This window comes from Folsomia candida, unplaced genomic scaffold (assembly GCF_002217175.1).
Source record: "Folsomia candida strain VU population unplaced genomic scaffold, ASM221717v1 Fcan01_Sc038, whole genome shotgun sequence".
Lineage (NCBI taxonomy): Eukaryota > Metazoa > Arthropoda > Collembola > Entomobryomorpha > Isotomidae > Folsomia > Folsomia candida.
In genome coordinates, this window is record NW_019091230.1 from 656,942 (window position 1) to 669,458 (window position 12,517).

The window sequence follows — 12,517 nt, forward strand, 5'->3', positions numbered from 1 at the left end:
CTTCCTTCATAGATTTGAGGCAAAGGATAAGTTCATACATATTTTGATCGATCCTAAAAAAACAAAGTAGGTAATACCTACACTCTTACAAATAGTGTTACCAATTTAAAAAGTAAATACACTCTGAATTCCATATTAAGTAAACTATGCTAATTTCAGTTTGATATTAAACTTGATAAATACTAAAGTTTACTCTGGATTCAAAATAGTTTACTTAATATAAAATTCGAAAACATTTACGTTTCAAACGCGTACATTATTTTTAAGAGTGTACTTAAACATAATAAATACGTCTCAAATTTCCCTGTAATTTGCAAACTCATTTGTACAGATAATTATGTAATAATTGGATTCATAACAATTCCAGTCTACGAAACGACGCCAACCAAAAATGGCGAAGGAAACCCCTTCCAATAAATTGTCTGTCAGGCTTAAACCAAAAACGATCCACACCTACAGTTATTTCAAACCATGGGAAATTTTATTCGCCTTCGGAAACATATTTATTTGGGGGATCACCACAATTTACCAAGCTTTATTTACCCATCGTCACGACAAGGTTTTAGTGTCGGTGCGAAACGATAAAGAATCTGATCCAGAGTATGTCGCGGCGATAAAATATGTGACAAAAATGTCCGACTCGTTCCAGTGGTTGGCCATATTTCGGGTGATTTTAAGCCGGAATGTGGCCGAATTTGCGATGTTGTTACATGTGATTTTGAGAGCGTTGGACACAATTGGTATGCAAATATTCGGTAGATATTTAGAGGGGGCGCCTTGCGTGAAGGATATGTTCAAATTTATTTATGTAGATTGTCTTATCGTTTTGAAAATGTATATATGTATTTAATATAAACACATATTTGATTATTATAGTAGGGTCCGGAAATTAGGAACGAAATCCATAAATTCTGTGAACTTAAGAAACTTGATCAAAATTATGAAAATATTTCAAAGGACAAATTTGTTCACACTTTTTTATAAACTTGCTCAGATCAAGGACTTCCCTTGAATTGGTAAAAGTCTCTTACGGCTTAAACGAGAGGCTGCGTTAATATTTTTTAAAAATCGATGACATACATCATGCATCTCCCCCAACGTACGTACCATATCATCACGGAAATTTCACCTACTTGAATTTTTTTTGCAGAGGACGACGTCACAAAAAGTGTCGAATGCAGGATCGCGGATTTGTCGAAATTTCACCTCATTTTACAAGATCCTGTCAAGAACAAGTTATCATGTTTGTGTATGAATGCACATACACACAAATTTAACAATTTATCCAATTAATCTTTACTTTCAATTATGCTCTTAAATAAATATTTATATCTGCATAATATGAAAATGCATGTTTTTAGATGGTATGAACGCCAAGGAGCGAGATCTCATGTCCAATTTGCCCAAACTTGTCAAAGTATTTTCCACCTTGGAACCAGCCACGAGGGAAATTATCACCACGGTGGCGACTGAAATGGCGACCGGGATGATTAAGTACTTACGCAAATTGGAAATTTACGACTATCAAGACTACGAAGAATATTGTTATTACGTTTGTGCCGTAATTCAGATGGGTTTTTGGAAGTATGGAATTTCTCAAGGGTAAGTTGACCAGTGTTGACCACGACTTCAAGTCCTACATAAATTGATATGCCTCTGGAAATTATAATTTCCCGGTGTCTATAAAAAATCAACAAAGTTCAAATTTTGAAAGATTTTTAGAATTCTTCTTTAATAGTTTTATGAAGGTTTAATTTACGAATGTTTATGTCAAACTGATCTGACTAGAATTGAAATCTATTTAAGTGTGTGACACAAGTATTATTACATATTTTCATGCATGTGCTTCTTGCACGTGACAGCGATTTCCTTCCCCCTAAGAAATGAAAGAAATATGCGGCTCACCCTTTGTATTTACGTAGGTGTTTTATTATTGATTTTCAAAAGGTATGTTCCGCACTGTTTCTGACCAAAATTTTAATGAAATAACAAGCTTCAAATACATTTAGGTGGCTGTGATTTTTTTCAGTTCTGTAGGTCAACATAAACACTAGCAATAAATCGGCAAACTTTACCTCGACGGAAAAAATGCTAGATTTGCAAATTAAATATCGTAGTGTGATTTAATTTTTAATGCTGGATGGGCAATACGTGTCGCAGATTTATGATTGAATGCTTACAATTTACGATGAAAACTGCTCAACACAAAACACTAATTCAATTGGGTTAATAATTTTAAATGATGGCGAAACGAGGTCTCGGGCAAAAAGTCGCCAGGACGCTCAAAATCCGTTTCTTCCACAGAAAGGCTCCGGAAACTAGAGGAACCAATAATGAGAGATCCGCGATTGAAACTGTCCTATTTAGCAGATGAGATGGGTGCTCAAAAACCAACAATTTGTCCCATGTTAACTTCACATTTTGGTATGAAAATGGTCCCCGTCCGTTGGGTACGAAAATTGCTTTCGGCATCTCAAAAACATGATCGAGCCGACTTTTGCAATGCCAATTTTAACCTATTAAATGAAGACTTGAACCTGCTCAATATTTTATTAGCTAAATATGGTACCTGAGTTTACTATTATGACCCGGTGACCAAATAATAATTCCCTCAATGGAAGCACGAGGGGTTGCCACCGCCCGAGAATTGCAAAGTGCAAAAATCTGACAAAAAATTGATGATGACCATTTTCAAGGATATCAAAGGTCCCCTCCTTATAAAATTTATTGCTGGAAATACTACAATAAATGGGGCCGCGTATGTAGGTACCCAGAAGGAGCTGCGTCCTCCGGGTGAAAAGAAACGTGGGGTCAAAATAAAGAGTTGGCCTTTTTTTAGACGACAACGCGCCACCTAATACCTGGCTTTTTGCGAGGGTTAGTGCAGACGAAAATCGCTTTACCTGCACAAACCACACCCCGAGCAGTCCAGACTTGACCCTTAGTGATTATTATTCGTTTCGAAACTTAAAGAAAGACATCAGGGGAAAACGGTTTTCGGATGATATTGATATGAAGTCGAAAATTTTGGCATATTTTCGAGGTAAATTTTAATGAGTTATTGCTAGTGTTAATGTTAACCTACAGAACTGAAAAAATCACATCCTCCTAAATGTATTTGAAGTTTGTTCTTTCATCAAAATTTTGGTGAGAAACAGTGCGGAACATACCTTTTGAAAATTAATAATAAAACACCCACGTACATACGTGATCCTTACAGAATCACATATTTGTAAGACCTGTCTGCCGAATAATTATTTCTTGGATTTTTTGCCCTCATACCCAAAATTATTAAAACAGCTTCTTACAATTAGTTTACTTATCTCTACAAATCCTACAAATTCAACTAGATAATTCAAATCTCCCACATTTATATATTTCTTTAGAATGGAGAACACCACCGTTCCCCCGATAAACCCACGCGGCCCATTCACCAACAATCCTATGGCTGCATCCATGATGTTCCAAGGAGTCCACATGCTCACCAGTTTCTTCGAAGACTCCGTCACCCAAGCCACCCCGCCAAGATTGTACTGGCCAAAATGCCTCGTCCAAAAGTATGCCCCGGATCAGCGCGATTTTTTAAACCCGGCCAATATTACGAAGGGTGTCGCCTGTCTGAACGAATTCGTCGCACACCATTTGACCTACATGTGGCCGTCTGTAGCCCGGCTGGACGAAATGGAGACGGAAATGATCCAGGGGGCTTATCGATTCATAATGCTCCTCCAGTTCGGAAATCTCGCCATGTTCTACGGAAACCACGATTCGTTTAGACGACGCCTCACACCAAGTTGGTTAGAAGTCGTGTTAATGTTTGAAGGGGGTACGAGCAAGGCACGATTTTGTAAAAGGTTAAAGTATTACGGGGAGATACTTGTGAATAAAGTGCAAGCCGGGGATGGTGAGACGGGGAAACTTGTGATTGAGCGGGTACATGAAATAATGGCGAAGTGTGACATAGAATTAAGTAAGCTACGCGTCTAATTGCATATGGAAATTTGACTAGAAATATTTTTTCTGGGCTTTAAATGTCCTTGTCAGGAGTTTGTTTCTACGTATACTAACTTGTTTTCAATTATTTGCAATGCAACCATTTTTCAAGCCAGACCAGCCAAAAATTAGGAATCACGTGACACCATCTTTCCATGGAATAGCCCCTTTGAAGAAAAATATTGGAACTAGATGAGTTCAATTTTGGAGCAGAGTGTGCAAGGGCAAAAAGGCATGCCGTGCCTAAAATGCCTTTTTGCCTATTAGGCACGTGAATTTTGGCCATGCCCGATTGCCCGAAATGCCTTTTTGCCTTTTTGGTAAAATCGGGGCAATGTGATAATACGGTCCCATGATTAGTTATGTAGTTTTAATCTTTCACAATTCGTAATTCACTTTCACTTTCATAATTCACTATTAATCCGATTTGGATGATCGTCGACACCACTAATAAAATTATGTACATCTTGAGGTGTACAATTAGTCACAAATACTCTAAATTATCATGACCATGACTGCTTATATAAGGAAATAATGTTGTGGATTAATTGTGCAGAACTGTAGGGTTGATAACATTTAGAACAACCGAAATGTAAAGCCAATCACATTGTTGTCACACTTTTTTGTCCATAGAAAAATTTGTAAAATGGCATGAATTTTTTCCCAAAAAGGCGCCTTTTTGCATACTCTGTTTTGGAGTAAACTTTTTCTCCCTTTTTCCTCCACGGGTAAACACCAGGTTGGTCTTCAAACTTTGCGCCCAAAATTTTTGGATTGAAGGGATTATTCTACAGAAATTCACCCAATTCCAAACAAATTGATTGCACCCACAAATTGCTGATTTACGAAACAAATTTATCCCCTTTTTAAATGTGATGAATTGGTTACTGGAAATATTTGTGGAAATTATCTATCATACTTAATAAATCTTTGGTGTTGTGATATGATTTATTTTTCTTGTTCAAATGAAAACCTTTGTTACCTCACTTAAACTTTAAGTGAGTCACTTATAGTAAGTATTTATATAGTTATAAACCGTGGTTACCTGGTGTTGAGTAATAGCTATGTAATTATGGAGTTAGGCATATTTAATGATCCAAATAAATGACGCCTCATAAATTTAACAATTATTCATATCCACTTAACATCCAATTTACTCTTGAGTGCGATTTGTGTATGTTTTCTTCCTCAAATTTATCTGTTCTACAACTACTATACCTGCGAAAGTCTTTATCACATTTAACAACTTATTCAGCATTTCTCAGAAATGGATGGGATAAAAATTCATAATTGTATAACCAGTCCGGGGTATAACCCAATAAATTTCAAGGTAGTCTTTAATTATTAAGTACTTACTAAATGTTAATACGAAGATGCCTGGTTTTAGCAAATGAAAATGGGACAAAGAGAGTTCGAGACGAATTAATTCTGTAAAAATTATATACTAACTACAGATTAAGAGTTAGATTTAAAGGATTAACACAATTACGATTTGCTTATCAATTCCATGATATATAAATATGTACTTGAATAAGAATTTTTGTACATTTAGTCCAGCTCACTCACCTGATGGTGGAAGGTGTGCCTCTTTAATAACCTGTATCGTTAATTATAACTCCATGGGGACGAATATCACGAGAACTGAAGAGAAGAAACTGAAGTACACTATTTTATATCAACTTAAATAATTTTGTACACACATCTGATACATTTTGGTGTGTAAACCTTTCGTTTATTTGATAAATACTCATCGCTAGCGAGAAATTTCAACCTATCTGAAACCGAGTACATAATTAGTAAGGAAAATGAGATTGTTGTCATTCTCAAGCATTCTGCTCCTTAGCTTCGCAATTATGTTAACAGGTAAAATGCATACATAAGTAATTTTTATCTCAGAATATATGTACTCGTAGAAATCCAGTATTAAAATACTACCAAGCGGTATTCACATATGACTATGGTACCAAAGTGGTATTGATACATGGTACTATGTATTTAGCACTATCTAGCTCCTTTTACCACATCCGTAGCAAATTTTTACGGACCAGTAGAATTTTAGCACCAAGCGGTAGCAACCGAGAATACAGAGAAATCAATACCTTCATGAGTATACCAGATTTCTAAGAGGGCAGATATTCATGTCCTTATCAGGAATAAATTTTACGTTTTCTTTTACAGATATTTCGCCAACGGCAGGTTGGATAAGGGCGCGAACTTATCAATGTGAAGGGCATTGCGCGTTTGGTTGGGGATATGCAGCGTCGTTGGGGTGTGCCCATTGTTGTCAAGCTAATGGCATCATTGCGCCGGGGAATTGGCAAGCATATGGCAGTTGTCGATGGGGGAGATGCATGTGTCGAATACTTTAAGAAATATTCAGCTCATATTTTTTTCTCAGGTGAAATTTAATGAAGAATGGAACGTCAGATGATTTCAAAAATATCAAATCTGCGATAAAATTGATAAAGCAAAATTTTAAGAAATTTTAAATATTTTTCCTGTACATAGCTATATCTAATAAACTTATGTATATCATAAATACCTGTATCTACATAAATAAGAACTCTATGTAAATATTGAGGCAGGCAACTTTCGTAAGTCCGAGATGTTTGTCAGTATCGTCGAAAGTTTACGCGGAATTATGTACGAGGGCTGATGTGAATTGCCACATTTATTTATTACCAAACGAATATGAGTAAAATACATATGTACAAATTTGATTTGGACAAATCGATTGATAATAAAAATATTGAATATTTTCAATAAATTATCGACAATTCTGCATAATGCAGAAACATATGTGGTTTTGGCAAGTTATTCCTACACAAAAATTATTCCGTATACAAAATACATATTAAATGCTTTTTTTAAAGTATTCAGTAACATTGTGTATCGGTTTTAAGAAGAAGGTAAAAAAATACTATTGTCGTTTGAATCTGATGACTACTTATTAGACTTAAAAACTCTTAAATTTTGTACAATTTATTTAATGTATTACTGCCGTTGCTAGAATATTTACAAGGATGATAAGGCGTATTTATGTATGTACATATGCGAATTATTTGGCGATTTGAGAGTCAAGTACCAGCCAAGAACTAAACTAAAGTTTATCTAACCTAGACAATCTCTTCATTCAAACTAATCTGGTTAGAGGGAGTCTCGCTCAGAGGAAATGACGGAGGTTGTTATCTCAAAAGTTTGATTAGTCGGTTACGTCTCGCTGTGTTTCTTGGTGGCTAACCAAGATTTATCCAATTACAAGGCCATTCCAGCTCATGGGCGAGTGATTGGTTCACCTTGAACTGGGATGTTTTATCCTCACGTAATTAAATATTCCTCGGGAGGATTACATACCTGAACTTTACAAGTGGTTTCAAAGTATTTTTATACGATATTATATTTTTATATGATACGTATTTTACATTTTATTTTTATTTAATCGCTGCAACTACATATCTAATATGCATATGATAAACAATTTTATAGTATTTATTCTCGCCTCACGTGGGAATTTCCGAAACCATGTTTCCAGTCCAACTAGAATGCAGGTTTACGTAAGATTTGTACCGTGTGATAAATTAGACTGGATTATACAATTAGGCACCAAATACCAGGAAACCTAACCCTTAGAAATCTAGTACAGTCACGTAGGTATTGATTTCTGGGTATTAAAGCTGCTATCAGTTGGTATTAAAATTATACTGGTCGATAAATATTTGCTACTAAAATTGTGAAACTTTAATGCCGAGCTATTACTACACGGTGATGGTTATCAATACCACTTATTATTCCAACTCTGCACTTATGAGTCATACATAGGTATATGAATGCGGCTTGCTATTATTTTAAACCAGGATTTCTAAGAGTGCATTTAAACGTTTATAAGGTGGATACATTTACATGTAAGTAGTTCTCAGCATTTAAGATAATCAACTTATATTTAGCCAATCAGGTTGTCAAGTACGAAACTTAAAAATTAAATTTCCCATACGTACATAAATTCTTAGCGTTTTAAACTGTAAAATATTGCATAGTCATAGTTGACTGAAATGTTGTAGGAAAACTACGATTAATTAAGTAGATAAATTATAATTAGTGATTTTCCTTATCTCCACACCTATAAATTATAGTCTGCGTCCTGGATAAAATAGTTTAGTAGAAACCTTTAAACAATTTTGAAATAATCTGGGTAATAGAACTTCTACAATGTTGGTTAAGAAATTTAACTCTACATTCGCTGTGCTCCATATTTTACTTATTTTATATATGACTCGTCTTTCATCTCAATCTGAAAGTCTTACCGTGACAAAATCACAAAAGCAGAAATTAGATAAGGCACTGATAACCATATACATACATAAATACAATTTGAATTTATATAATTTTTATAATTTGTAATGTTTAACTTTTGATTTTGATTTATCCAGTTCAAGGAAGCAGTGGAAACGATTAAGTTTCCTCAAGAGTGGATGAAAGATGATTTGAATCTTCTCCGATATTTAAAAGGTAACAATTATTAGATATTTAATTGGCCTTTGTATGTATGCAAGATTAGCTTACGTAAATACTTGTCAGCAAAGAAGACACTTCTTATGAGCATAAATCTTAAAATAGAACTTCACTTCATGAAAAATTTCTGCTTTTTTAAAATTTTTCAATTTTTCGATGGATTCCTGAACACATTTGAATATTTTTTGATATGCGCTTTTACATATTTTATTTAGCCAGAGGCTGGGATGTGCAACGAGCCAAAGATATGATACAAGAGGTAATACATAATCATTGAAGCAATTCATGCAGTCCATGGTATCATTGCTAAAACTGCAAATTATGTAAATTAACAAACTTTTGCAAAATTTTAAATATATTTATAAGGAAAATTAGCTTCCAAATTTTTGCAAACCAGCTAAGATCGAGGACGACTTTTTATTTTGTAACAGTTGGTCAGACTATTTTACAAGATGCACAGAAGTTACAAATGACTGCTTAATTGCCTCATTGTGAAATTAATGGCAACATAATTTTGATGAATAATCCATGAAAAATGTTAATATAGACGGTGAAATGGTGGAAGGATTACGGCATGGATAACATACACAACGAGGACTGGTCACAGTACGAAAGAAGTGATCCGTACCAGATCGACGGCGTGGACAAAGAGGGAAAACCTAGTGAGATCTTCAGATTTCTTAAATTTTTCGTTTATTTGCGGGAACTTTACGTCATAAAGTTCAAAATTTCTGGAAATATTTGATATTTTTTTAAAATATCTACGCTAAATATTTAAATTAATGATTCTCCTCATCATAGTTATGCTTTACGCCCTTGGAGAATGGGACCTTCGCCAGGCGGCGATTCAAGGCCGGCTGAAAACCTTGGTGCGCTGGGTGATCAAAGGAACGGACGAGATTCATCGCAAAACCAGAGATTTATTCAAACAGGGAAAAATTAATGGCACCCAGTGGAGCTTGATTGCCAATATTGACAAGTTTAACTCCCAGCAACACCTTTGTGCCAAATGCATCCCTCTTTTCACAGATTTTGCCTATATTTATGAATCACATTTTCCTGGAGCAATTGAAGAAATCCTTCTTATAAATGGTAATTAATGTTGTAAATATACTGTTATGAAAATTGATTGGTATTATTTTCATACTGGGTTTCTAAGAGTGTATGCATTCCTTGGAAATTTATATTTTTACATTTCTGAGTTTCTAAATATTTATTTCGAATCGTTCAAATTTTCTTATTCAAATATTTATGTATCTTCTTTCAGCTTTGGACTCGTTCGATGCAGCTTTAAACATTTTTCGGCCATTATTCACCCCCTCGTCAAGGAAGGCGCTTAAGGTGTTTAGCTCGAATAAGGAGACATGTTTGGCATATCTTTTGGCTAAAATTGATCCCGATCAACTCCCCGAAGCTTATGGAGGCACAAGACATTACGATTAGGAATCAAAATATGTACCATAAGCGAGGGTACATTTGTATCGATTTTATCGTGTTTAAGGTCAATCTAGATCAATACTTATGAGAAATAAATTTCTTAAATTTCCCCTACAATTTTTAAATACTTTATTACTCTATTGTTAAAATTACTGGGTACGGGCTCACTCAATTTGATTAAATGGCAACGTCAAATAATGTAAAAAAAATTCATAAATAAATTTACGTAGCAGTATTATTTCCTTAATTTCTTAATTCATTTTCGGTTTCCCAATGCATATATTTTTATTTATAAAAATCATTCACGACCCCGATTTTCAGTTGCGAAGATGGGTAGCGAAGCGATGTTTTTGAGTGATATATACGAATACCCACATTATTTGCAGAAACATTTATAAATAATCTGTCCAATATTTACTCATACCAGTAAATAGGAACCATTTTATTTTTCTACTTTTAACCCATATTAAACAAAACACTTCTGTGCAATTGTCTTGAAATCTTTACAATTTCCTTGGAACATTGCCGCCGATACGCGGGAGGTAATGGTATTCAACGCATTGTTCGCCAAATTTCGATACGTCGGGTTGTTCATGAATTAGGGCTTGTAGGCAAAATCTAACGCGCGGTCGAACGCGAGTTCTCTCGGGCTCATCAAAGCTTGAAGACGAGGCGCGGGCTGGTTCAAAAAATTGTGGAGGAAACGATGCATCATAAAGGGTGGCGATAAAATTCCACTCGTCAAGGTGGACAGACCCTGCAATTAAGAATGAGATAATTATATCTGTGGTATGTATCTTGAGATTTCAAAATTATTCACACCTTAAGAATGTTGTCCATCATTAGCTTCGTCTGCTTATCAAAATTGAATAAGCTCGGAATGATAACTTGTTCATGGATCTTTCGATAGTAAATCCTCGCCGATTTCAGGTCCGGTTGAAGAAAAATGTTATACTTCTCATCGATCCCCAAACCGTATCTACATAAGTTATACAGGGCGATTTAAATGTCAGATTACAATGGAAAATTTTTCAATCGGAAAAATTCGTAAATTTCCGTTAGCTACGGATTTGGGATTGCAATTTTTATTAATTTTTATCAAAACTTATGGAACACTGATGACAAAATTCTTAAAATATTGAGTTTCAGAGGCAAAATTTCGGGAACTAATGGAGATTTGCGAATTTTTCCCATTTAAAAATTTTCCATTGTAAGCTGACATTGAAACCACCTTGTACATAAATTTAGTAATTTTACATACATATGTACGTATGCAAATTATACTTGAGTTTTATGCAATCAAATATGTAAATGTAAATTTATATAAGTAAATACATATCTACTTATCAATAACGTACCCAATCGCTGCAAAGAAATGATTGATCGCCCAAAAATCCGCGTCGCACGCGTTGATCGCCATCTCCTTCGGAAACAGGATGGGGTACGCATACTCGTTCCGCGAGACGATGCACCCATCCGAGGCTTGTCTAGCCCTTGCGCGCATCTCGACGTTCGCATGGATGGCGGCCACGTTGCGGATGGAGTCGATGTAGGACGAGTTGCCCTCGATGGGCATGTCGTAAAAGTAGTCCTTCGCCCAAACCAGGCCCTGCATGAGGGTGGCCATGTCTCGTTTCGCGTTGTCCGGGCCGTTCGTATGCTTCTTGTTGAACATGATGGGGTCCCGGATGTCGGGCATGTTGAGTTCGGTGAGGGCGCCGAAAATTGTGGCGACATACCAAGGAAAGCGGTATTCGGATGCGACTTGCTGCCCTCTTAGGGCGAGGGGACGGTTGAACCAGGGCGGAATGACGCCATCTGGGCGGGTAGAGTTTCCCGGGGCGGCGCGGGCAGCTATGACCCATTCTTCGAAGGGGAAAGGGCACGCGGGTAGAGTGGGGGTTACAAGGCTGCAATAAGTGCAAATAAATAAATAACTTTACCGGCCATACATACTTCCAATTTGTCACATTTTGTAGCACAAAAGTGCAAAACTATGTTCAAGAAGGGAAATAGATACAATTATAATTTTTGAAAAGTTTGATCAAATCTGGTGAGCATTTTTGTCAAAGATCTTGCCATATTTAATAAGTACATACCTCAAATTATTAGTGCATCCGGGTTGGAAAGGGATCTTACTGCAGGGCGGGGTAAGGTACGCCCCCGTCCTGAAAATAAACGTCGTCCAGCTCAAGCATGCGAATGCTGTGGTTGATTTCATGTTTCAGATTTTTAAAAAAATGTTTCTTGATGGATCTAGAGAAACTAGTACTGGACTGATCCTGAGTATGGCCCGATTTATATACCATCGTCTCGATCACATAGCTCGGCGGAGGTTACAGTCCTACCACAGGTGACTCCAGATCTCATTCGGAGCTATAACGCCGACAAGTATTTGCTCAACCAGTATAATGATGATTCCGTATTTAAGCTGGTCAAAAAACGCGTGCAGTTCACGTTAGGGTATACAATTACCAAATACCGGTATCAGACTACCGGTATTACCGAATACTGCTATCAGACCACCCTACAGTGTAATATAATGCCAGGGCAGGTCCCAAAAGTCCCTAGGGGTATA

General features: G+C 36.1%; 3 protein-coding genes and 1 long non-coding RNA gene across 4 annotated transcripts; 3 read left to right on the top strand and 1 right to left on the bottom strand.

Annotated features, from left to right (window-relative positions):
• Positions 1 to 391: 391 nt before the first annotated feature.
• LOC110861147 (squalene synthase LSS) lies at positions 392 to 5,117 on the top strand. Its single transcript, XM_035860922.1, has 4 exons — positions 392 to 740; positions 1,151 to 1,249; positions 1,362 to 1,602; positions 3,387 to 5,117. Exons 1-4 carry the CDS (start codon positions 392 to 394, stop codon positions 3,985 to 3,987), a joined length of 1,290 nt encoding a protein of 429 aa, XP_035716815.1. The 3' UTR covers positions 3,988 to 5,117.
• Positions 5,118 to 5,529: 412 nt separating this feature from the next.
• LOC118433017 lies at positions 5,530 to 6,760 on the top strand. The gene is made up of 2 exons (XR_004833138.1): positions 5,530 to 5,856; positions 6,172 to 6,760. It is a non-coding gene; the product is annotated as an uncharacterized LOC118433017 (long non-coding RNA).
• Positions 6,761 to 8,057: 1,297 nt separating this feature from the next.
• On the top strand, positions 8,058 to 10,056 carry LOC110861183 (SEC14-like protein 2). Its single transcript, XM_022110293.2, has 6 exons — positions 8,058 to 8,328; positions 8,421 to 8,499; positions 8,718 to 8,761; positions 9,050 to 9,164; positions 9,304 to 9,594; positions 9,770 to 10,056. The coding sequence occupies exons 1-6, from the start codon at positions 8,200 to 8,202 to the stop codon at positions 9,943 to 9,945; spliced, it is 834 nt and encodes a 277-aa protein (XP_021965985.1). The 5' UTR covers positions 8,058 to 8,199; the 3' UTR covers positions 9,946 to 10,056.
• Positions 10,057 to 11,278: 1,222 nt separating this feature from the next.
• LOC118439540 lies at positions 11,279 to 12,175 on the bottom strand. Its single transcript, XM_035860934.1, has 2 exons — positions 12,039 to 12,175; positions 11,279 to 11,849 (listed from the first exon to the last, which is right to left on the bottom strand). The coding sequence occupies exons 1-2, from the start codon at positions 12,158 to 12,160 to the stop codon at positions 11,279 to 11,281; spliced, it is 693 nt and encodes a 230-aa protein (XP_035716827.1). The 5' UTR covers positions 12,161 to 12,175.
• Positions 12,176 to 12,517: the final 342 nt, after the last annotated feature.